This window comes from Thamnophis elegans, chromosome 12 (assembly GCF_009769535.1).
Source record: "Thamnophis elegans isolate rThaEle1 chromosome 12, rThaEle1.pri, whole genome shotgun sequence".
In the NCBI taxonomy this organism is placed as follows: domain Eukaryota; kingdom Metazoa; phylum Chordata; class Lepidosauria; order Squamata; family Colubridae; genus Thamnophis; species Thamnophis elegans.
The window spans coordinates 8,652,574-8,678,368 of NC_045552.1; the positions used below are offsets into that span (position 1 = coordinate 8,652,574).

At 45.7% G+C, this 25,795-nt stretch overlaps 1 protein-coding gene across 1 annotated transcript in view; it reads right to left on the reverse strand.

Moving 5' to 3' along the window:
• Positions 1-482: 482 nt before the first annotated feature.
• Positions 483-25,795, reverse strand: part of USF2 (upstream transcription factor 2, c-fos interacting) — a 34,244-nt gene continuing 8,931 nt past the window's right edge. Inside the window, exons 2-10 of the mRNA XM_032228061.1 lie at positions 20,770-20,816; positions 15,928-16,043; positions 15,271-15,390; positions 13,143-13,296; positions 10,774-10,861; positions 7,802-7,860; positions 6,302-6,396; positions 4,335-4,463; positions 483-2,096 (exon numbers count right to left, since the gene is read on the reverse strand). Of these exons, the coding sequence (XP_032083952.1) occupies positions 2,007-2,096; positions 4,335-4,463; positions 6,302-6,396; positions 7,802-7,860; positions 10,774-10,861; positions 13,143-13,296; positions 15,271-15,390; positions 15,928-16,043; positions 20,770-20,816 (898 nt within the window). The 3' untranslated portion in view covers positions 483-2,006. The remainder of the gene's footprint in view (positions 2,097-4,334; positions 4,464-6,301; positions 6,397-7,801; positions 7,861-10,773; positions 10,862-13,142; positions 13,297-15,270; positions 15,391-15,927; positions 16,044-20,769; positions 20,817-25,795) is intronic.

Sequence of the window (25,795 nt, forward strand, 5' to 3'; positions counted from 1 at the left end):
TTACATGAAACACAAACCCCCAAACAATCAGAACACACCTCCACCCAATCAGGACACACCTCCACCCAATCAGGACACAGCCAAGCTCCCACCCAATCAGTTCAAACCCCCACTGGCAGTTAAAAGGAAGAAACAGCTGAGATCTCACATTGCTCCTGGAAGCACCAAGCCTGAAGTAGCCTGAAGATGACGAATGAGACTTCGTCGAAACGTCGCCAAGACATCTCCAATTTTACGCGGGAGAAAACCCGAATAACTAGAGACCTACATACTAACACCCGCGAAAACCTATACATACATACATACATACATACATACATACATACATACATACATACATATTTGTTTTCTGATATATATAGATCCATCCCATATGCTTTCTTTCCCCTCCTTTTTTTTTAAGGGAAGGGTTGGTGTTTGGTATATATAGATATCTTTTTTAAAAAAAAAAACCAGGTCTACATTACTTGCTGCTACAATAGTATTTTACCATTTTAGGAACCATTTATTGTTCTGTTTGTTTTTTTTATTTAAAAAAAATTCTGTTCAGAAGTGGGTAGAAGGGAAGGACACAAAATAGAGATTTCCTTTTTTTTTCTTTAAAAAAAAAAACAAACCTCATCTCCTGATTTTTTTGTTTTTTGTTTTAAACCTGAAATCCTAAAACACTGCTGAAGTTTAATTAAAAAATTATATAATATCAAAAAACACGCACACGCACACACACACAAAAAGCAACCCTGTTTGTCATTCGACCCACCACTATTGGCCTTTCCTAACAACCTGGGATTCAGCTATCATACAAACACCGTACCTCTATACAAACGCGCCTTTTAAACTAATAAAATAAAGATTACTTACAAGAGAGAGAAGGGAGGGGGGAAGAGAGACAGAGACAAGGATGGGAAAGGAAAGTGAACTTTTAGGGTGGTTCTGGCCAGTGGAAAGAAAAGAAATGTGAGACAATGGTTCGAAGAACTGTCGTGACTCAAGTTACGAGGACGAAGCGGGGAAAACAAAAAAGAAGGCAGAAATTCAGCATCAGACGGCTTCTCTGCGTGACAAAATATGCATCTAAAAATCCCGTGGGTTTGATTTGCAAGTCCCCAGAAAGTGAGATAGAATTCTGTTTGGCATAATGAAAAAAAAAATTGCCTGCAAATGCAAACGTTTTTCTTCTTCTTCTCTTTTCCCACGTCAGGCCGTGTCCAACCTCGTCGTAAAACAGTGCACACACACACCCTGTCTGCAGGCTGTGTTCAAACGAACTGGCTACGCATGTGTGAGTGTTTGTGTCAACCTGAACCGCGGTATTTTCTTCCGTTTCAACCAGACATACCTGTGACACTACGCCCTGGGGGTGGGTGGGGGGGCTGTAGTCGTGCGCCCAAATAGAACAGCCCCCCCTCCACTTGAAGCAAGATGCCGAAAACATGCAGAAGAGACGTGAAAGAAAGAAAGAAAGAAAGAAAGAAAGAAAGAAAGGAAGGAAGGAAGGAAGGAAGAAAAAATCTAGCAGTTCTTTTTTTTTTCCTTTTAAAACAGCCAAGATGGGTGTGTGCTTCCCTCCACCCCACCCCAACACCACCTCGACTTCCCATCCAGGAAAAGGGTGACGGAAGTCAGTGAACCCGTGTTAAAAACCTAGTGTAAAAAAAAAATGCAGGTTTTTTTTTTCGTCTGTTGAATCTTAGTACATCCCAGGAGGGAAAGAAAGAGAGGGAGGGCAGAGAGAAAGGATAAAGATGCACCTGGTGGGAAGAAAGCCAGAGGCCACCTTTTAGGGCTGTAGCAAGGTATGGGGTAGAAAAGCCCCCCCCCCCCTCCCCAAGTCTCCTCTGTACCTCCTCCCTCCTGCCCCCTCCCCACATATCCCTCCCTCCCGGTCCTCAAACGCAAAGCAAGGAGGCAAGGTTCATCCAGAGGCCACAGTTTCACAAATTGGGAAGAGGCTGAGATTCGGCATGTCGGCAGAGACGAAGGAAAGGGGTGGGGCGGGGTGGGGGCTACTGCCCTGGGTTGTCGCCCACCATTTCGATCCCGTGTTGTTGAAGCTGTCCTCTCAAAAGGGTATTTTCGTTCTTCATCTGCTCAATCTGTAGAAGTGAGGTGGCGGGACGGGAAATAAAGAGGAGGAGGAGAAGAAAGGGAGAAGTTATCAATAGCAGTTAGACTTATATACCGCTTCACAGGGCTTTCAGCCCTCTCTAAGCGGTTTACAGAGTCAGCATATCGCCCCCAACAACAATCCGGGTCCTCATTTTACCCACCTCGGAAGGATGGAAGGCTGAGTCAGCCCTGAGCCGGTGAGATTTGAACAGCCGAACCGCAGAACTGCAGTCAGCTGAAGTAGCCTGCAGTGCTGCATTTAACCACTGCACCACCTCGGCTCTTCAAACTGGGGTGGGGGTAAGCGGGAGTCAAGAGTAAAGGAAACGCAACAGGGGTTACTGCGGAAAAGTAGACTTCGATTTATGACCTAGAGGAACCTGGGAATTTCCGTCGTCGTACGTCATAATGGTTGTTAGATTTGGGGGGGGGGGGGTGTCATGAAACCAAGTCAGAATAACAGAGTTGGAAGGGACCTTGGAGGCCATCCAATCCAACCCCCTGCTCAAGCTGGAGAACCCCATACCATTTCAGACAAATGCTTGCCCAGTCTTGTGTTTAAAACCTCCAGTGATGGAACATCCCACAACTTGGGGTGGCAAACTGTTCCACTGGTTAATTGTTCTCTCCCTGTCAGGAAATTTCTCCTTAGTCCTAAGTTGCTTCTCTCCTGGATTAGTTTCCACCCATTGCTTCTTGTTCTGCCCTCAGCTACTTTGGAGAATAGTTTGACTCCCTCTTCTTTGTGGCAACCCCTGAGATATTGGAAGACTGCTATCCTGTCTCCCCTAATCCTTCTTTTCATTAAACTGGACATACCCAGTTCCTGAAACTGTTCTTTGTATGTTTGAGCCTCCAGTCCCCTAATCATCTTTGTTGCTCTTCTCTGCACTTTTTCTACAGTCTCCACATCTTTTTTACAGCGTGGCGACCAAAACTGGATGTCGATTTTTGTAACCGTTTTTGGGATAGCTGTAAAGCAGACACTATGTCACAAAGCAAGTCCATTTGTTTTTAGGGATGTTTTTCACCAGAAACTGGCCGGAAAAAACACACACACCTTGTATGCTCAAGTGCGTGCACATACACACACACGCATTTTGGGAACTTCCACCGGTTTATATTATACACGCAAACATGTAAACTGCCTCTCTTCTCTTGTTCTGAGTTCAACAACAGCAACAGCTGAAATTGTACTTGGCTGCACTTTAACAGATTTGCTCCAAGGCCGTGTGACCTGGAAGAGTTCCCCTGAAGAAGGACATCCCGACTTCTGCACCACTACTATGGCCATAGGTGTTCTTGACTTACAGCAGTTCACTTAGTGACTGATCAAAGTTACAACAGCACCGGAAAAAGGGTGACTTAGGGCTGTTTTTCACAATGATGACCTTTGGGGCACCCCCATAATCATGTGACCAAAATTCAGACGATTGGCAACTGGCTCATATTTATGGCAGTTGCAGGTCACGGGATAACCTTTTGCAAGAAAGTGTTGTGGTCTGCCAGTGGCCAGCAAGGCTGGCAGCAGATTTGGACAGTGAGGAGGTTGGGGAGGAAGATGGGCCAGTCCTGGAGTCTGGGGAAGGCTCGGATGAGGGCTCTGTGTCGGAGGCAGAGAGGGGGCCAGGGCCGTCTGACAGTTATCAGCTGCCTTCAGAGTCAGACATCAGTGAGGCAGAAGAACAGCTGGAGCCTGTTCCCAGTGTGTGCATGCACAGAATTGCCAGACGAAGGGAACAGCTGAAGAACAAGGGTTGACTTGGAAGTAAGGTGGACAATGATTGGCCCCTCCCAGAGGAAATAAAAAAGGAGCGAAAGGGGAGTGGAGTTTGCAGGACACAATTAGTTCATTCCTGCATTCTTGCCAAGTATTGCGGCGTCTGAAAGATATCAGCCTGGCAGCTCTCCAAGCCTGATAAAGGTCAGTAATTGTGAACTATCTTGAAAAACTGTTGGACGGGACTTTCCTGGAGAGGAATTCAGTGTAAATTAAAAAAAAGGGGTTTATCGGGACGAGGACTCGGCTTCGTGCTGTTGGGAAAAACTAGGTCAGAACAGAAAATGGGGCAAAGCTGTAAACCTATGTTTCACTTAACGACAAAAACTGTGGCCTCCGTCGTAGTCGTGTAGGCCAAGGACTGCCTGTACTTGGCTTTGTGGCTGGCCACCATCTCAAACCCTGTTACAAAGCAGGGGAGGGCTGAGAATGTGGGCTGAGCTACCTGTTGCCGTAGGAGGTCATTGTCCATCTGAAGCCTCTCGGCTTCCTTGAACGTCTCCTGCATACGCTGATTCGTCTGGCGCAGCTCCCGGATGTAGTCGCAGGCTTTGGAGAGGATGCCCCCTTTGCTCTGGAAGAGAAAGAAACCAAAGGAACAGCTCCACCACCGAGCTTCCTGTTCTGCCCCACCTTGGATGCTGGGAAGGATCTTCCAGAATCATCAGGCTTCTCTCAGATCCTTCCTCCTTTAAAGGTTCCCCCCGCACGTATGTGCTAGTCATTCCCGATTCTAGGGGGCGGCAGTCCTCTCCATTTCAAAGCCGAAGAGCCAGCACTGTCCGAAGACGTTCTCTGTCATCATGTGGATGGAAGGCTGAGTCCACCTTGAGCCTGGTGAGATTCGAACTGCCAGACTGCAGGCAGTCAGCAGAAGTAGCCTGCAGTACTGCATTCTAACCACTGAGCCACCGAGGCGCAATAATCTATTAATAATATTAATAGTCTATCATCTGTTAATAATATTAATAGATATTTAAGTGGGATAAGTGCAAACCTGCCTTCTCTCATGTAAGCATACACATACAGGTAAAAGGTAAAAGTTCCCCTGCACATGCGTGCTAGTTGTTCCTAACTCTAGTGGGCAGTGTTCGCTCATCTCTGTTTCAAAGCCAAAGAGCCAGCGCTGTCCAAAGACATCTCCGTGGTCATTTGGCTGGCATGACTAAACGCCGACGGTGCATGGAACGCTGTTACCTTCCCACCAAAGGAGGTTCCTGTTTTTCTACTTGCATTTTTACGTGCTTTCGAACTGCTAGGTTAGCAGAAGCTGGAATAAGTCACGGGAGCTCATCCCGTTACGAGGCGCTAGGGATTCGAACCGCCGAACTGCCAACCTTTCGGATCGACAAGCTCCGCGTCTTAGCCACTGAGTCACCATGTTTCTTCCTTCCTTCTTTACACGCCTTCAAACCTTTTGCTGGCTCTGTTTTTAGGATGGGACTTCTTTATTTATTTGTGACTGGCTAAAATATGGACTCATCTCAATGTATAGAGTTTGCCGTCATAGTCAAAAAGTAAGCATTGAGTGCGGTTCTCTATCTGTTTCGAGTCAACCCCTCCGTGCCTGGCGACGTCTTTGCGTCTTTCTTGAAAACAACAAAGACATCGTTCATCACAGGCTTCCCCCGCTCCCCCAAGATGGTTGAAATTGTTTCCACCACCCCCTGACTTCCTAGAGCTTTATTTACGAACCTGGTAGTTTCCCATTTGAGGTCCAAGCTGCTTAATTTCTTGAGTTTAGGGCAAACTGTCCAACTAATGGCAGCTTCAGGATTTCTCAAGTGGAAAGAGAGGTTTTCTGTGAGGTTCTCCTCAGCTAAGGAGAAATCACTAGGAACTAAGTGTCTGCCAATCTATGGAACTCTTGCAAGAAGGAATTCTCAATTATGACTGGGCAGCTGGTGCAAATGCAGGGAAAAAAAACAGCTCATTTGCATTATTCCTCCTTCTCCTATTTTGGATGAAATTATCTATCCCCCATCAGATTCTCAACAGGGTTGGAAGGGACCTTGTAGGTCATGTACTCCAACACAAACACACACACCTACCCAAGGAGGAGGCCCTAAGCCAGCGATAGCTAACCTTCTTCGTCACTGTGTGCTGGAAATGGCACGCAAAACCATCCCGTCAGGAACGCGCGGCCCTGCTGGCCTTCGCACGCACTAGAGTGCCAAAACCTGGAAAAGCAACGTTCCATCGCGCATGCGCGCGCCAGCCCCCGAATTTCCAGTTTCCTGTGCGGCGACGCTTGGGACAAACAGCGGACTGTCGCCCATGGGTGCAACGGAAACCCGGAAGTTTGGGTGCCGGCGCGTGCATGCACGGCGGAACGTTGTTCTTCCGGGTTTGGGCAAAGCAAAACATTGTTCCTTCTGCGGTACCCCTCTCCCCACCAGTAAGCGCCCTCACCGCCCCTGTCTTGGTGTTGTCTGTATTGCAGTCTGGAATGATTTTTGACAGCTGTACGATCCAATTGTTGATCTTGTCCCGCCTCCTCCGTTCAACTTTAAGAAAAAGAGAGAAAGATACAGGTTGATAGATGGAAGAGTATAATTCAAAATTAGCTAAACTTAGTTAAATCCAGTGGTAATAGGTATAGTTAAATAAAAATTGATAATGATAGTAATGTATACAATGTTGAGCTGTTATGGTAAGTAATAATTGGATATGAGAAGGGAAAGTTAGAAATATTTTTGGACTATATATAAAGATTATTAATAACAATAATAATAAAAAAAACAAAATTAGATACAGTGAAGTTTTAACTAATAGGGGGAAATGTTATGATATAGGATATAGTTAAATAAAGAAAGGATAATGATAATAAATTATATACATGGAGGATTAGAAAATTTTGGTATTAAATATTATGGATGTTTAGCTAAAACAGGATATGAGGATTTAATGTTAATGGAGGATTTTACAAATAAGTAAATGAAATGCCAGCATGGGGTTATGTATTAAATCTTGGTATATTTAAGGATGAAGGACGTTTAAATAACTATAATCAAATAAAAGTGGAGGCATGATGATGTTAATATAATAAATATTTTGAGTTAAGATATTTGAATTAATATGAATTATATTTGATGACGGTGGAAGAGATGCACAAAAGCCTTTTGTAACCAGCTGATACACTTTCTACAGTATGTAAAGAAGGAGGAGTTGTATGTTTGTTTTGAAAATAAATAAATAAAAAATTTTACAAAAAAAAAGAGAGAGAAAGGGGGGGGGGAAGTAAGACACTGATCAAACATGGCAACCTGACAATATAACATGTGAAGGGATTAGAATGACTTGCTTTGGAGGAAAAGAAACAGGCCTATTACACAGCTCTACTAATCAAAAAAATCAAAGGTTTTCTACAGCCCAAAAGTGCTCCGTTGAAGAATGTGATTTATGGCACATCCTGGGAGGATGGGGCAAACAGGGTCATAGTTAAGCCATAAATTTCAACTTCACTCAGGGTACCTGCCGACATGTTGCTCCTGATAAATAACTAGGTTTCTTTTGAAACTTGGCTCAAAGCTCATGGGTTAATTAGGGCATCTGTCGGAACCCTGACGCTAAGCACCACATGAGCTGGATGCGGCCCAACGGACTTGAGTCGGACACCCCCGCTCTTAAGCGGTTTAGAGTCAGCGTATTGCAGGGTCCTCATTTTACCAACCTTGAAAGAATGGGAGGCTGTCAACCTTGAGCCAGTCAGGATCGAATTCCTGGCAGTGGGCAGAACTAGCCTGCAGTACCGCATTCTAACCACTGCGCCATCAGGGTGCTTTCCAAGAATTGGAATAAACGGAAATGAACATGCTCAATCGTGTTTCAGAGCCATGCACTCCTTCCTCATCTGATTAGGGCACAAATGTGAAGATAGGAGAGCTCAACCAACTTGGCTGTTCTGCTCACCTTCATTGTGCTGAGCTCTTCGCCTCTCATCTCGTGGCGTCCGCGGCCCGTCCATTTTCCTAGAATTTGAAGGAAGTGAGATGGACGAGTCAGAAGCACAGCAGCTTTCAGAAACCCCGTTCCCATCCCAGAACCGACAGAACATGTTCTATCAATTTTGAAAGGCAGAGTTAAAGAGGCCAAATGCCAGCCAACTCCTTCGAGACGGATAGGCGTAGCTAAGAATCGAGAAATCCGGGGAAGCTAACCTCCAAGTGGACGTTCAGAATTGTAAGGAAAAGGAACACCCATCCAGTACTGATGGCTAAGACAGAGAGTCTGTTTTTCTAAAACCCAACAGAAATTCAACAATTGGGCTACAGCCTTTCTCTGCGTGGTCTTCATAAGGTTGCAAAGCTCAACAATTTTAGAAAACGAATCCAACTAGAGCTGGAAAAGGCCTTGGAGATCTTCTACTCCAGCCCCCCCCCTCTCAAGCAGGAGATCCTATACTATTTCAGACAAGTCCAGTCTCTTCTTAAACGCTTTCCGTAATCAAAACACCCACAACTTCAGAAGGAAAGCTATTCCATTGGTTAATTGTCCTCATTGTTAGAAAGTTTCTCCTCAATTCCAGGTTGCCTCTCTCCTTGATTCATTTCCATCCAAGGTTTCTTGTCCTGCTTTCTGGTGTTTTGGAAAATAATTTGACCCCACTTCTTCTTTGTGGCAGCTTCTCAAATACTGGAATTTTGCTATCATGTCCCCTCTACGCCTTCTTTTCTCTAGACTAGCCAAACCCAAATCCTGCAACCATTCTTTATATATTTTAGTCTCCAAGTCTTTAGTCATCTTTAGCTGCTCTTCTTTGCAATATTTCTGAAGTCTCAACATCTTTCTTTTTTGGGTAACGTGGCCACCAAAACTGAATGCAGTAGTCCAGGTGTGGCCTTACTTAGGCTTTATGAAACGGTACTAATAACTTCCCCCGATTTTGATTCTATGTCTCTGTTTATACAGTCAGGGGTTCGCTTTTTTGGAAGGTGACAGCTCACATTTTGCCGACGTAAAATGATTTACGTTTTTTTTACTTCCTCAAATATGTTTTAAAAAGAGAGTAACAAAAAACAATCAAACAAGGAATTAGAAGAAGAACAAATATCCACATTCTTTTTGGGAAGAACACAGGTATAGTTGAGCGACAACTGTGAACTACATGTCCCCCACCCCCTTCAAATTTTGGGCATGCTTTCAAGACTGAAGTCAGCCTTTTGAAGCAGGCCAGGCTGTTGTGGTCTGCTGATGGACTGTGGAGCTGTTGGTTAAGAGAGGAACAAGTGCCAGGCCTGGACTCTGGGGAAGGCTCGGATGAGGGCTCTGTGTTGGAGAGGGGGCCATGGCCATCTGGGAGTTATGTGCTGTCCCTGGAACCTCCAGAGTCTGACATCAGCGAGGCAGAGGAACAGGGAGAGCCTGTTCCCAGCGTGTGCTTGTGTAAAGCTGCCAAAAGGCAAGGACAGTTAAGACAAAAGGGATGACTTGGGAGTAAGGCTTGGAGGTGATTGACCCCTTCCATGGGACATAAAGGAGGAGCAAGGGCATGTGAGCCTTTGCAGGAAGCAACTTCGTTCGTTTTGGTCGGTTGAAATCCCGAAGCTTCTTTTTGACTCGTTGCTCCGTGTGGCCTTGCAAGCTGATTGCCAATTAGGTCTTTTTGCAGCGTTTCAAGGGAGATAAAGGTGGGTGCTTATCAGCCTCATCCCGAAAGACTTTGGCAGACTCCTGTCAGACTCTTTACAAACTATTTGTGACTCACTACGGGCTGTGAATTAACATAATTCACAGCCATTGAAATAAAAAGAGGGTTTGGGGGACTTAGTGTGTCCTTTTTACTGTATCAGGAAGCCCTAGGTCACAAGACAGGTCAAGAATTCCAGGAGTCCTATTTATTGTGATAAGGTAGGATAACAGTCTCAAGCAGATGTTTTATGGTTAGTCATCTGTTGTGGCCCAGCAGGAGCCGTTGGAGCTGCCACCAGACTCCAACAGCGAGGGGCCCTATGAGTTGGCTTTGGAGGATGTGGAGGACCCTGGACAGGATTCCGACTCCGAGCAGGGCGCAGAGAGGCTGGTTGGCCACCAGGTGGCGCCTGAGCCTTGGACCAGTGGGGAGGAAACAAGGGAGTGTGATCCGGACGTCAGCAGTGGGGAGGTGCCAAGGGAGTTGTTCCTAGATGCCCGGCACAGGAGAACTAATAGGCATAAGGAACAGTTGCACAAGTACAGGAGGTAATTGCACTCAGCTGGTGGTAATTAGGCTCCTCTCCAGACTATAAAAGGAATGCTTGTGCACATGCCCCTTTTGCAGACGTCAACACATTAATGTTGGAGAACAGTATTGTGAGCTTGGCAGGCTGGATTGCTGCCAAGGCTTATCTGTGCTGGATTGCTGCCAAGGATTGTCTGTGCCGGTTTGTGGCCAAGGTCCTGTCTGTCTAGTAATAAGTTCCGTAAAGTATTTTTGGCTTGGAATGCTTTGGTGTGGAACGAGGGGGGTTAGAACAGTCATCCATGTTACAAGAATCTTGCCAGGCTGACTGCATTCCCTTGCGAACGGTCACATAAGGCTTCAGGGATTCGGGGGAGATCAGGCCTGTGTTGCTTTCTGCAGTGCAGAGACTCTAATCTAGCTCCTTTCTTCACTCTCCCTACCAGCCTCGCTGGAGATTCCACCGCACATTGTCCCCCAATATTGGTCTCAGCCATCCTTCCATAGCTACATCCCTTTTATATTCTGCCACACCAATTCGCCTGCTTTCTCTTCCTCCCCGACTCCAGAATTACCTGGCTCGTGGTCCCACCTGTCCTACCCTCTTCCAGCTCGCCTCCCTCCCTTTTTTCCGTCCCAACCACACTGTGGAATGTCCAGAACTTCCTCCGACGGAAAAGACCCTGATTGAAACGTCCAGGTTTGTGTCCGAAGCGGTACTTACGGGGAATAGGGGTGGGTGCGGGGAGCTAAGGTACGTTGCGTCCCGGTCTGCAACACGTCTTGGGGCGTCATCATCACGTAGAACTGACCTGAGGAGCAACGTGAAGAAGGTGTTACGCCACCAGATAAAGGACTAACAACTGAAAAAAAGCACTGCCAAATGCTTACATGAAAAGACTTTTTCACGCTTGTGTCCATCTGCCCCCCACCCTTCCCATCCCACCCTCATTCCCCATTTTCCTCCTTCTCACAATGAATCTGGAATTTGGCTGCTGAGCATGATCTGTCCTCACTTGGTTATTCCTTTATTCTCTTCTACTCTCCCCCCCCCCCAAAAAAAAAAAAATTAAAATCATTTTCAAGGAATGGATAGACTTATACCCAGTGGCAATTCTAAACATATAGCAATAGCACTTGGACTTGTATACTGCTTTACAGTGCTTTTAAAGCCCTCTCTAAGCGGTTTACAGAGTCAGCCAATTGCCCCCCCAACAATCTGGGTCCTCATTTTACCCACCTCCAGTGGTGGATTTCAAAAAAATTTCGAACCTACTCTGTGGGTGTGGCCTCCTTTGTGGGAGTGGCTTGCCGACCATGTGACCTGGTAGGAGTGGCTTGCCGGCCATATGTTCTCTCTCTCTCTTTCCTTCCTTTTGTCTCTATGTCCCTTTTTCCTTTTTTTCTTTCATCTCTCTCTCACTTTTGCTTGCTTTCTTCTTTCTTTCTTTCTTTCTTTCTTTCTTTCTTTCTTTCTTTCTTTCTTCTTTCTTTCTTTCTTTCTTTCTTTCTTTCTTTCTTTCTTTCTTTCTTCCTTCCTTCCTTCCTTCCTTCCTTCCTCTCTTTCTTTCTCTCTCTCTCTCTCTCTCTCTCTCTCTCTCTGTGTGTGTATTTCAGTAGTGGGTTTCAAAATTTTTTGGAACCTCTTTTGTAGGTGGCCTGCATTCTGGGTCCACTGGTGGAACCTCTTCTAACCGATTCGGTAGATTTTTCTGAACCGATTCTACCGAACTGGTGTGAACTGGTAGGAACCCACCTCTACCCACCTCGGAAGGATGGAAGACTGAGTCAACCTGGAGCCTGGTGAGATTCGAACTGCCAAATTGCAGGCAGCCGGCAGAAGTACCCTGCAGTGCTGCCTTCTAACTACTGCAGCTCATATCATCTCTCTTTATAGATTTCCACAGGTTGTTTTCATATGTATTGATAAACAATCAAAACCATTTCTTCAGGCAGAATCTTCACTGATTTGCCAACGTAAGGAGATAAACTGAGCTTGGACAGTTTACAATTTATTGACTTGTGGGAAGGACCCACCATCTTAACATGTGGTGCCCATTAGATCAAAGGGTCAGAGGGTTTATTTGTCTGTAAACACAGCTACTGTCTTGTCCATCGGAGTTTTAACCCTGTGGCACCGTGATCAATACAGCTTGGACTCCTTATCCCCGCGATGGTAAACCTATGGCACATGTGCCAGAGGTAGCACGCAGAGCCCTCTGCCATCGCCAACTGGTCTTTGCGGTTACTCGAGTGACGGAAAATGGCCTGAAAAGGGCCCACAAAACAGGCATGCACACGCAAGGCAGCTGGTCTTTAGGTGTCCAGCGCACGCATATGCACATGTGTTCCTGTTTGGGCACTTGGTGCCGAAAAGGTTCACCGTCACTGCCTTACACAATATACCGTATTTTTTCAAAGTATAAGATGCACCCTTTTCCCCTCAAAAAAGAGGCTGAAAATCTGGGTGCGTCTTATCCACTGAATACAGCATTTAATTGCTTCCCAAAACCCTGCCCCTTCACCAAAATGGCCGTGCATAGCCTTTAGGAGGCTTTCAGAGAGCTCCTGGGGGCTGAGGAGGGCAGAAATGAGTGAAAAACAGGCCATTTTTTGCTCAATTTTGCCCGCTCCCCCCCCCCAGCCCCCAGGACCACTCTGTAAGCTTCCATAAAACTATCCATGCCCTTCTTTTTGACAAAAAACAGGCCCGTTTTCACGAAAAATGGGCCGTTATTTGTACATTTTTGCCCCCTCAACGCCCCCCCCCCGAGCACTCTACAAGCCTCCTAAGGGCTATTCATGCCTTTTTGAAAAACAAAAATAGGCACGTTTTTGCGAAAAACGGGCCGTTCTTGGGAGGTTTGCAGAATGCAAAAACTTTTTTTTAAAAAAAATTGCCTCTTCAAAACTTTGGTGCGTCTTATACTCGGAAAAATACGGTAACTATGGACACCTAGCTAGCTAGGTAGTAGCATTGGGCTAGCCTGGGCTTCATGGTCAATGATTGGGGATTGTTGTGGGTGGTAGTTCGAGAGACGTGGAGCCATCAAAGCCATCTCCAACAGCTTTCCGGTGTCCCCGATTCCCTACCTCCAGCTTGTGTCAGCGACTGATCGGTCGTCTGTACGGAAACTGCCGTGGCATCCCCCACTGTGGAGGCAGGGAAGTATGCAAACCGGGCTTCGCCGCTGACAGCATCCGTGGCTGGACTCCCACCATTACTGAAAGGGTTCTGAATCACCGCCTGGAAACAGAAGGAGACGCATTCGTGAGTCTGTGACAGCAAACCACCCAAAGCGAGATAAATAATGGATACCCAAAAGAGGATTGAATAATGGATAAAGAGCAAGGGAAGACTTGAGCCCGCTTCTGCGCTGGAAGACTGGCGCGGAAAAAAAAAACCCTGGCTTTTTATTCGTAACTGGCTAAGGGTGATGCGAGTGGCAGGCCGGCCCACGGCTGAGGCTGAACATCAGGAGGAGTCAATTAAATCAAAGACTTCGCGCAGGCTAGGAAATCAACACACGGTCCAGGAACGGATTTACAGAAACAGAGGAAAGAAGATAGTGAGGCGTATAGATCTGCTGATGAACTGAAGGTGGGCACTGCCCCCTTGTGTTTAAGAGCAGGTAACAGATTGAAAAGAGCCAGTTTGGTGGGATGATTAAAATACCAGTTCTAGGCTGCATCAACAGAGGGATAGAATCAAGATCACATGAAGGGTTAATACCACTTTTTAAGGCTTTGGTAAGGGCACACTTGGAATGCTGCATCCAGTTTTGGTGGCCAAGATGTAAAAAAGATGCTGAGACCCTAGAAAGAGTGCAGAGAAGAGCAACCAAGATGATTAGGGGACTGGAGGCTAAAACACATGAAGAACGGTTGCAGGAACTGGGTATGTCTAGTCTGATGAAAAGAAGGACTAGGGGAGACATGATAGCAGTGTTCCAATATCTCAGGGGCTGCCATGAAGAAGAGGGAGTCAAGCTATTCTCCAGGGCACCTGAGGGCAGAACAAGAAGCAATGGGTGGAAACTAATCAAGGAGAGAAGCAACTTAGAACTAAGGAGAAATTTCCTGACAGTTAGAACAATTAATCCGTAGAACAACTTGCCTCCAGAAGTTGTGAATGTTCCAACCCTGGAAGTTTTTAAGAAGAGATTGGATAGCCATTTGTCTGAAGTGGTGTAAGGTTACCTGCCTAAGCAGGGGGTTGGACTAGAAGACCTTCAAGGTCCCTTCCAACTCTGTTATTCTATTCTATTCTATTCTAGTCTATTCCATTCCATTCCTATTTCAATTCAATTCTATTTCAATTCAATTCTATTTAAATTCTTATTGTATTGTATTATATTATATTATATTCCATTCCTATTTCAATTCTATTCTATTTCAATTCAATTCTATTTCAATTCAATTCTATTTCAATTCAATTCTACTTCAATTCTTATTGCATTGTATTGTATTCTATTCTATTCCTATTTCAATTCTATTCTATTTAAATTCTTATTCTTATTCTATTCTATTCTTATTTCTATTCCTATTTCATACCAGGCTAGAAAGTGGGAGGCCGTGAGTTCTAGTCCCGCCTTAAGCACAAAACCGCCCAGCTGATTTTGTGCCAGCCACCTTCTCTCAGCCCCAGGAAACAGGCAAGGCCAAACCATTTCTGAGAAATCTTGCCGAGAAATTTGCATGCCTGCCATCTGTCTGCGAGAACTGCTGGAACCGCAAAACAGACAGAGGTCATCGAAAATGAAGAAGCCAAAGTACTCCGGGACTTTAGAATTCAACAGGCAAGCGCCTGCCACCACCACGCCCCAGACTTAACATCTCGATCAGAAGAGAAAGAAGTGGAGAAAAAAAATCAGGAAATGCAAAGGCCTGCAAACAGAAGTGGAAGAACGGTGGCAAAAGAATGCAAAGATTGTACCAAAAGCGATTCGGGGCCTTTGGCCTCCAAAATAATTGGAGCACCATTTGAACACTTACTGGCATTGACAAACTCGCCACCAGCCATTTGCAAAAGGCAGCTTTGTTCAGAACAAATTTACATCCTCGGACAGCATCAAACAACAACATCTGTCTATCCCAGGGCCTTTGGAAGGACTCGACAGGTGGATCAAAACAGCAACTCCAGTCTAAACATCTGCTTGACTGTGTGACCAAGCGTAGCAATACTACTAATACTGGGATTAGCCGGAAAACCATTTCTCACCTGAGCAACCGCTTGCTGGCCACTGCTGAAAGCGGCAGTCGAGACGACGCTAACGGCCCCCGTTGCATCCGTTTGTCCATCCAGTTGACTGTCCGTCACCTGAACGACTCTGTATGTCACCTGGGGAGAAAGAGCAGAAGCCGTTATCATTCCTCTGGCTGAAGTGGGATTGAGGGGGGAGGGACAAGGGGACGCCCAGCCCTCTCAAACAATCAAATGATTTCCGCAACGAAAAATACTTTTTTTTTTTTTAGTGGAGGGGAGTGCAATGAACTGAGTCAGAAATGGGAGTGGATTCCCTTAATTGAGGCGTTTGCCTGCTGCATTCCATCGTTTTCAAACTTGCAAGGAAGTCTTAGCAATAGCAATAGCAGTTAGACTTATATACCGCTTCATAGGGCTTTCAGCCCTCTCTAAGCGGTTTACAGAGTCAGCATATCGCCCCCACAGTCTGGGTCCTCATTTCACCCACCTCGGAAGGATGGAAGGCTGAGCCAACCTTGAGCCGGTAAGATTAGAACCGCTGAACTGCAGATAACAGTCAGCTGAAGTGGCCTGCAGTACTGCACCCTAACCACTGCGCCACCTCGGCTCCTTCTTTCACTGCTGGAGCTCCCTCCAAAGTCCAAAATCCAACCTTCCCAACATGGACATTACCTGTCCTCCATTGTTCTCTGTTCGAAACTGATACTGGATATTATGGTCTGCAAAGGCTGCTTGCTGGACACTGGCAATGGCCACTGCTGTCTGTTCGTCTGCATTTGTGCAGTCCCCTGGCAGAGAAAGGAAAGAGATTTCAATTGATAGCTTTAGGACCAACGGAAAGCTGAACAACACCCGGTGAATTCTAAAGCAGGGGTCACCAACCTTTCGGACCTCAGCGACCACTAAATTCATAATTTTAAATCCTGCGGACCACTTGTATGATCTGCCTAATGACTGACTGGCTGGCTGGGTGTGGCTAGATTGGTCATGTGACTGGGTGGGTGTGGCCAACTCGATGTCACTCATGTCAAGGAGCGTCTTGCCGGGCCTCTACTCGCCACTCCTTGCCTCCCCGGGCTCCTTAGGGCCCCAACAGGAAGCAGTTGTTGGAGCTAAGCAGCCACCAGGAGAAAGAGTTGGCCAAACAGGTCAGTTCAAATTGGATCTGACCGAGAAGGAGGCTCAGCAGAAGCACCTCACTGAGGACTAGGAGCATGGGCTTTCCAAGCAGAGGGAAGACCTGTGGGAGTGCAAGGCCAGGTGCCGGCGCCCGGAGGCTCAGCAGGCTGAGATGGTCAGCCAGTTCCAGGCCATGATTCAGTCCCAATGGAACCAGGCCCTCTGGCTCTTTGCCACCAGTAGCACTTCCCTCCAGCCTTCGCCCAAAGTCCCCCACCAGGAGGCTGAAGCAGACCCCAAGTCGGAATTTCTTTTTTTTTTTTTTTTTTTTTTTTTTCATTCTCAAATAAAATATTTTATTCAATTTTCACATTCCATTTGCAATCATTTATATACAGGGTATTTACTATAAGAAAAGAAAAAAAAAAAAGAAAAAAGGGAATAAAACGAACAAGTAAAAAGGAAACACAACTCATCATTCACAACCCCACCTAACCCTTGCATCCTCCATACACCCCATCTTCCCCCTCCAACTTTCCTTTCTCCCTCTAACACTCCCCTCCTACTTCCCTTTCCCCTCAAACCTTCCTTCTCCCCTTACTCCCCAGACACCCTCCTTACATTCCCCTTACTCCTTCCTACTCCTCCCTCTTCCTTCCCTCTACCTCCCTCCTTGGTGTATGCCTTTATTCGAATGTTGTTTGATCTGATAAAAGTAAAATGAACCAAGGAAAAAATAATAATAATAATAATAAAAAAAAAGAACCACCGTATATAAATACATTCTTGTTCTTGTTAAAACTATGTTAACACCCCCCCCACCCCACCCCCCACAATCCCCATCCCTAATCCTCCCGACTTCCCAGGGCCCACACCTGGCATTACCTTCTATCTAAAATATCTTGTATACATATGAATTAAAAAAATAAAAGTAATATATCAAAAAAAAAAAAAAAAAAAAAAAGAAAAGCAGAGAAAGAAAAAAAAAAAGGAAAAAAAGAAAAGAGAAAAGAGAAAAAGAAAAAAAAAGAAACCACTCTTTGTGTTGATCTCAGCCCCCCATCTTATCTATGCTTAAATAGTATAAATCATTCTATCTATATTTTATTCTCATCTCTTACTTCTTTGCTATTTACCCCGACCTTCTGTAGGCTCTCCCGTTCCCTTCCTAAACCTCATGATCCCTTCCAATAAGATTTAAGCAGCGTGATTCATGCCATATATTCAAATATAACTTTACAGACAAGTAATCAAACTTTCCCTTCTAGTAAAATTTAAACAGCGTAAATGATCTTTCTTTACCCCTTTTTCAAACAGTAATTCAAAATAATCTAACCAGATTTCCCCTTCTTAGTAAAGTTAAGCAGCGTAGATCAGATATTACTTTACACAGGAATCAATTTCTATCTTAAGATAATTCCAACCGACTTCCCCTTCTAATAGGATTTAAATAACTTAGTTCATTCCACATGTATTTTACCCTCATCCCCCACTTGTCTGATATTTACCACTATCAAATTTATACTACCATTTGTTTAAAATATAACTCAGAGCGATTTGTAGCATGAATCATTCCACATATTCCAATAATACTTTCAGCAAGAATCAGTTAACCTTCTATTTTAAGGTAGTCGCTTCTAACAAAGTTTAAACAACATAAATCATTCCGCATTCTTTTTACAGTTATCTTAAAATAATCCCAAGCGGCTTCCTGTTCTAATAAGCTTTAAACAACGTAAATTTTGCCCTCTTCCCTTGCTTGTCTGATATTTACCACAAATAACGTAGTTCATTCCACATGCATTTTACCCTCATCTCTTGCTTGTCTAATATTTACCACTATCAAATTTATACTAACGTTTATTTGAAAAGTAACTCAGAACTATTACAACCAACTTTCCCTTCAAATAAAAGTTAAATAGCATGGATCATATTCAAATAATACTTTCAGCAAGAGTCAGTTAACCTTCTATTTTAAAATAGTCCCATCTAACAAAGTTTAAACAACATAGATCATTCCGCATTCTTTTAACCACTATCAAATTTATGCTAACGTTACTTTAGAATCTAGCTCAAAGTAGTTTCACCCAGCTTTCCCTTCTGATAAAAATTAGTCCACTTTTTCTACCGGAGAGAGGTCTCAAACCCCCATTCAGTCCTCAACTTAGGAAGTCTTTTGAAGTATCTAAATTCTCGATCTGCGTTCTTCTGCTTCTCCGAGGGAGGAGGGGCTGCCCCCTCCATCTTGCAGCCGCATGGCCAGCCGTTTGCTTTCTCCTTCCGCTTGTCTCTCCTCTCTTCCAAGCGCGTCAGGAAGTCCCGCCTTCAGAATCCTAGAATAGAAATCTTGAGCCTCCGAAACAGAGTTAAGACGAAATCTTTGATTCTCAAATGTAACCGTGATGCCGGCAGGGGCCTCCCATCTGTATCGAATCTGTTGACTCCTAAGCTCTTTAGTTAAAAAAGTATATTCCCTTCTTGCTTTCAACATGTGGAAAGGTATATCTTTGAAGACAATCACGTCTTGGTCATCAACTCGGAGACTGTTATTATAAAACTTTTGCACAATCGCGTTTCTAGATTCTTTTGTAGAGAAATGTATAATTATGTCCCTCGGGAGCTGTCGCTGTTCCGCTATCAATGAGTTCTGGCGATAGATTTTCCGAATCTGCCAATCAAAGTTAAGTCCCGGGCTTCCCAGCGCATGGCTGAAGGCTTCAGCAAAGGTCTGTTTCAAATTCTCTTGTTCCTTTTCACGGAATCCTCTGACTCTTATTGAAAATGCCTTCCTATCAAAATTTAGCATCATAAGCTGTTCTTCGTTATTTCTAATTTTTTCTTGTAAAATTTGAATATTGGTAGTCAAATTAAAATTAGCCTTCTCCAGACTTTCCAATTTGTTCTCTATTTCAGCAGAGTAATCTGACAGGGCAGACACGGCTGCAAACGTATTCGCCTTCATTTGATTAACTTTAGATTTTAGATCATCATAAAGTTGCAATACAAATTCCTTAAGTTCTTGCTTAAAGGCATTAAAGATTTTAAAGAGATATTCCTGTGTTAAAACTTCTCCAGTAGAGGGCGTAGGAGACAAAGGCTGTGTTTCCAATAAAAATTCTTTACATTCTTTAGACACATTTGTAGCAAGACGCTTCTTTGACTTGGGTGGCATAATAGATAAGCAAGTAAGCAGAGCTTCGCTCCCCTCTATTTCCAAAGAAGAAGAGTTTATTTTGTTAAGGAGTGGTCTGCAAGAAGATAACACCGGCTGAGTACATCAATCATCCACGGAGAGAAATCGCCATTTTAAGGTCTGTTTAGACAAAGAAGTCTCTAAGACGAATGGTGCTGGTATTTACGATAGTAATGAAAGCATAAATCTCACAGGGGTGGGACCCGCCCGTATCAATTCTAGCTTGAGAAAACTTTATTTTGTCCTGGGGGGGGCTAGCCTGTCTGGGGCTGCCAAAAAAAAAAAAGGCAGCTGAGAAGAAATGGCTGGAGATAAACGCTCCGCTTCGGCTGGATCTAATCTCTTTCCACAGCCAAAAAAGAAAAAAGGCTGTGGCTTACGATTAGACCCTAGCCTACGGAGCTATCCTCCCTGCCCCTTTCTTAGCCAAAAAGGGGTGCTATCTATGATCTTAATTAGATATACAGACCAGATCTCTGAGGAGCTCGGTGGAGCCCTCCTCGGCAACAGGCCACGCCCCCAGGAAGTCCCCCAAGTCGGAATTTCTGCCCCCCTCCGAACAGCCCAAAATGACCCAGAAGTGGGAGACTCTCTGCAGTAACACAAACATTCATTGCACGTATAGCAGCAGTAGCAATAGCAGTTAGACTTATATACCGCTTCATAGGGCTTTCAGCCCTCTCTAAGTGGTTTACAAAGTCAGCATATTGCCCCCAACAACAATCCGGGTCCTCATTTTACCCACCTCGGAAGGATGGAAGGCTGAGTCAACCTTGAGCCAGGGAGATTTGAACAGCCGAACTGCAGAACTGCACTCAGCTGAAGTAGCCTGCAGTGCTGCATTTAACCACTGCGCCACCTCGGCTCTCCATCCCAGGGCCGTAGTTTGAGGACCCCCGTTTTAGTGCAATATAAAAAATGCAAATAATTTTTCTCCGGGCCACCAACATTTTCTCACGGACCACCGGTGGGCCACGGACCAGTTAGTGACCACTAGTATTTTTTTTTTCAAATTGCATCTTCTTCTATGGGTGGTTCCTCATTTTTCCAGGATTATGCACATAGAAATTCTTGCTGCCATCAAGATGTGTAGTATTAAATATAAACGCTTCCATGTTGATACCCTCCTGGCTGCAGAAATGCCATCCACCCGTGCAACGTGTTTGGGGCATTTCTGGAACCAGCCCACGAGTTCTCCTTACCTTCTCGTAGCTCAACTCCATCTTCACTTTCTTGATCTTTCTCGTGGCTGAAACACAAAAGGGGAGAAAAAAGAATTCAACTCGGTTTCCTTCCTGCTAGATAGGGGGAAGGGAAGGAACTCAACAATTAAACATAGAGGTGGTTTCTTTTTAACCGTCGTAGGACCAAAATGAGCCAGATGAAAGGTTTTAGCAGTATATAGGACCTCTCCCCCCTCCCCCACCCCCCCAAATGGCTGCCTCCTTTTTAAGGCATTTTGCAATCAGTCACAAAAAGCAACTCAGAAGCTGCACAATAGCTTTGGTTTTGCTGCCCTGTTTTATAGGAACGCAGCATAGAGCACTTTAAATGTTAGCCTCCAGCTCTGATGTTCACTCGCACCGAAAGATTATCAGAAGCCAAAGATGGAGCACTTGGCACAGAAAAAAGACTTTGTATGAGCCAGGGTCATAATTCATGATGAATAAGGTTCTGGTCTCAGGTTGCCCAATATTATGACCTAGGCTTCACCAAATCACGCAGCAGACTCCCGTGTCCCAACAAAACCCTGTTTTATGAAGCTAATGTGAATTCCTCTCATTCACATCCAGCAAACAGTCTTTCAAGGGTGAATTTGCAGAGCTGGCAGCAGATTCGGACAGTGTGGAAGTTGGGGAGGAACATGGGCCAGTCCTGGAGTCTGGGGAAGGCTCTGATGAGGGCTCTGTGTCGGAGGCAGAGAGGGGGGCCAGAGCCATCTGACAGTTATCAGCTGCCTTCAGAGTCAGACATCAGTGAGGCAGACGAACAGCTGGAGCCTGTTCCCTGAGTGTGCATGCGCAGAGTTGCCAGACGAAGGGAACCGTTAAGGAACCAAGGGTCAACTTGGGAGAAAGGCCACAAGTGGGTGGTGAATGGCCCCTCCCATAGGGACTAAAAAAGGAGCGAAAGGGGAGTGGAGTTTGCAGGAGACAATTAGTCCATTCCTGCATTCTTGCCAAGTATAGACGCTATCGGCCTGGCCACTCTCCAAACATGATAAAAGTCGGTAATAATAATAATAATAATAATAATAATAATAATAATAATAATAATAATAATAAATTTGTCTTGTATGCCGCCCACTCCCGGAGGACTCCGGGCGGCTCACAAAAGACAAGGGAAAGGGGGGAACAAGACAAAGACAACATATTAAAAACAAAACCAACATTCACAATTTCTATGAAGGTAGATGCTTCTCAGCTCCCCCCAGCCTGCTGGAACAGCCAGGACTTGGTGGCTTTGCGGAAGGCCGGGAGGGTAGTAAGGATCCGGATCTCAACAGGGAGCTCGTTTCAGAGGGCCGGAGCTGCAACAGAGAAGGCTCTCCCCCGGGGAGTCGCCAGCCGACATTGGCTGGCAGATGGAATCCGGAGGAGACCCAACCTGTGCGATCTAATTGGTCTGAGAGAGGTAATCGGCAGGAGGCGGTCTCTCAGGTACCCAGGTCCGATGCCATGTAGGGCTTTATAGGTAGCGACCAGCACCTTGAAGCCGATTCGGAGACTAATAGGTAGCCAGTGAAGCTCGCGGAGGATAGGTGTAACGTGGGTGTACCTTGGTGCACCCACAATCGCTCGCGCGGCTGCATTCTGGACTAATTGGAGTCTTCGAACACTCTTCGAAGGGGTTTATCGGGACGAGGACTTGGCTTCATGCTGCTGGGGAAGCCTAGGACAAAACACCTGGATGACTGAGAATCTCCATAGAAGTTGACTTAACAGAATTCCATCCGTTCAATGCAGAATTCAAAGGACCCACGCTGGGCATAGTAATTGTCCCTGGTGCTCTCTGAGCTGAGCTGGGCTTGCAGATACGATGGGATTGATGACGTTACCCAGCGGGGTAATAAAACGCCTGCACCCAAACAACCAAACTCAAAGAGAGCATCGAGGACTCCACGGTTCAACCTTCAGCTAGAGAGATTCTTCCCTATTAGACCGTAATTCTCTCTTGCCCAGAACATCTCCTACTGACTGAAGAGGTGGCGCGATAAACCACTTTTGCTGGTTGTGCGCGCATGCCCAAACAAAGCCACCCCCCCCCCCATGGATCTCAATATTCCCCCACCACCACCACCGTTTTGAAAACAGGAAATGCATGGACTAATATCAAACCCCCAAGTTCAACTTTCCCTTTCAAGAGACTGGAAGGAGAAACAGCCTTACAGTTCCGGAAAACAGCTATCTTAATTCTTCACTCTTGGCAGAGACTGATAAGGAGTCAGTTGTTACAGACCAGGCAAAGCATCAAAGGTGTCCAAAAGGAAGGTATAGCAATAGCAGTTAGACTTATATACCGCTTCATAGGGCTTTCAGCCCTCTCTAAGCGGTTTACAGAGTCAGCATATTGCCCCCACCAACAATCCGGGTCCTCATTTTACCCACCTCGGAAGGATGGAAGGCTGAGTCAACCCTGAGCTGGTGAGATTTGAACAGCCAAACTGCAGAACTGCAGTCAGCTGAAGTAGCCTGCAGTGCTGCATTTAACCACTGCGCCACCTCGGCTCTTATGGCAGTTACCGTATATATTTGTGGATAAGTCCATCTGGATAAGCCAACCCTCCAATTTGGAGGGTCACCTTATCCACACTTATGCACAGGATATACAAGTCCTTTTTATAAAGTGTTATTATATACACTTATTTGCAGACAAACCCGTTCGTGGAGGAGGCAAGCCAAAATTTTGGGGGTGAATTGTGGCATCTAAAATCCTCAGCTTATTTGCAAGTCAGCAAGATCCAGTTAAACAGGCTTAGAAGAATCCTTTCTCCTTCGGGGGGTGGGGGGTCATATTCCCCAAAGGATGGTGGTGGACAAATCTGTTAGGGACCTGTGACATAACGGGGGGGGGGTGTATTTTTTTACTTCTGCTTCCCTTCCTGCTAAACTTTCCTGCCTGCATAATTTGAGCCAAGGCCACAGGCAGCCTGCCCACCAAAAGGCGTGTTATTTATATTTTTATTTAATCAATGTATGCAGCCGCCTATCTCATAGTGGGAATTTGGGGGTGGGTGGGGCTACGTAGGATCAAAAAATGGAAGTTTCAGGCTATTTTGAGGGACGTTGCATCTCAAAACATCTCTGCCCATCCTACCAGAATTACATATTCTCCGTTAAGCAATGGCATCTTGCTAGACCCAAGAGTGGCTGTGCCTCCTATGTTGCAGGGCGTGCCCTAAGGTGCATAATCGCGGAATGGCCCCAACTACATTAGTCTTCTGTAAGGTTTTAAAGAGCTGGATATTCCCTAGACCAGCATTGTGTGAATCTTTCCGGCACGAAATGGAGCGCGCCCCAGAAACCGGAACAGCAGCTGCCCAATGTGCATGCGCAGGCTAGGAAGATGATCTCCCGGGTTTCCTCTGCACACATGTGTACTGGCCCCCTGGTCTTCCAGTTTCTGGTGTGCATGCGTGCACCAAGACCAGCTGGCCGGTGCCAGAAAGTGGAAGACCCTCTTCCTGGTGTGTGCATGCGCACCGGGTGGCTGTTCTTCTGGCTTTGACACACCTGCGCATTTGAAGACCAGCGGGCCAGCGGGCCGGAACCTGGAAGAGTAACAGGTGACATGGCTCATGCACCCAGAGAGATGTCTCTGCGTGCCATTTCCAGCATGCGTGCCATAGGTTCCTGTTCTGACCCCCCTCGTCCCACACCAACACACTCCGAGCCAAAGATAAGTTACGGCATTTAATGAACAGACAGACAGGTCCTTGGCAGCAAACCGGCACAGACAAGCTTGGACAGCAATCCAGCACAGATAAGGCTTGGCAGCAATCCAACCTGCCAAGCTCACAATAATGTTCTCCAACATTAGTTCCTGCATTGACTTCTGCAAGAGGGGCATGTGCACAAGCAGTCCTTTTATAGTCTGGAGAGGAGCCTAATGACCACCAGCTGAGTGCAATTACCTCCTGTACTTGCGCAATTGTTCCTGATGTCTATTAGCTCTTCAGTGCCGGGCATCCAGGAACAACTCACTGCTGACGTCCGGATCACTCTCCCTTGTCTCCTCCCCACTGGTCCAGGGCTCAGGTGCCTCCTGGTGGCCAACCAGCCTCTCTGCGCCCTGCTCGGAGTCAGAACCCTGCCCAGGGTCCTCCACATCCTCCAGAGCCGACTCATAGGGCTCCTCACTGTCGGAGTCTGGTGGCAGCTCCAACGGCTCCTGCTGGGCCACAACAGGTTCCCCATCATGGCCCTAGACTTTTTGAGTTTAGAGGCAGGTCAAGCTCTAATGGCTAATTGGCTCCTTCTTCTTTTCTTTCTAAACGGAATTTTTTTTTTTTTGCAACCTCAGACATTTATTATTTAGATTGTTTGGTTGCTACCGATGGTTGCAGTTATTCCTATGAGATGGGCAGCTAACGAAGCCACTGGAGTGAACACCATTTAAAAACGCAAAGAAAAAGGACAATCAATTAAAAAAAAATACAGGGAATCCTTGCTTAACGGCCAGTCAACATTATGACGGTGCTGAATGAGTGGTACTTGAGTCCTTGAAGCTCTGCCCCTCTCCCCCCTTCTGAATGGGGTTGTCTTATGCTTGTTTTCCTAACAGTTTTGACCGCATTTGGAAATCCCCAGTGTTTATTTATTTGCAAATAACTTTTGCAAAACAGTAGAAGCTACCCAAGGAATTTCCCTACTTCAAGAATGGTTTAGAAAACCTCCTTTGATGGAACAAAAACGGTGACACAAGTATCTCTCATGCATAAACACTTCTGTGTATGTGGGTAGAAAAAGAGGGCTGTGAAAATATCTACGCACCCTGGAGATAAATTCTTTGAACCCCTACCCTCAAATCGAGGCTATAGGGCACTGCACACCAGAACAACTAAACACAAGGACAGTTTTTCCCCCGAACGCCATCATTCTGCTAAACAAATAATTCCCTCGCCACTGTCAAACCATTCACTAAGGCTGCATTAATATTCCTATTAGTCTTCTCATCGTTTCTATCTCCCATCTTGTCCTACTTACAGCTGCAGGACTTATAACTTTG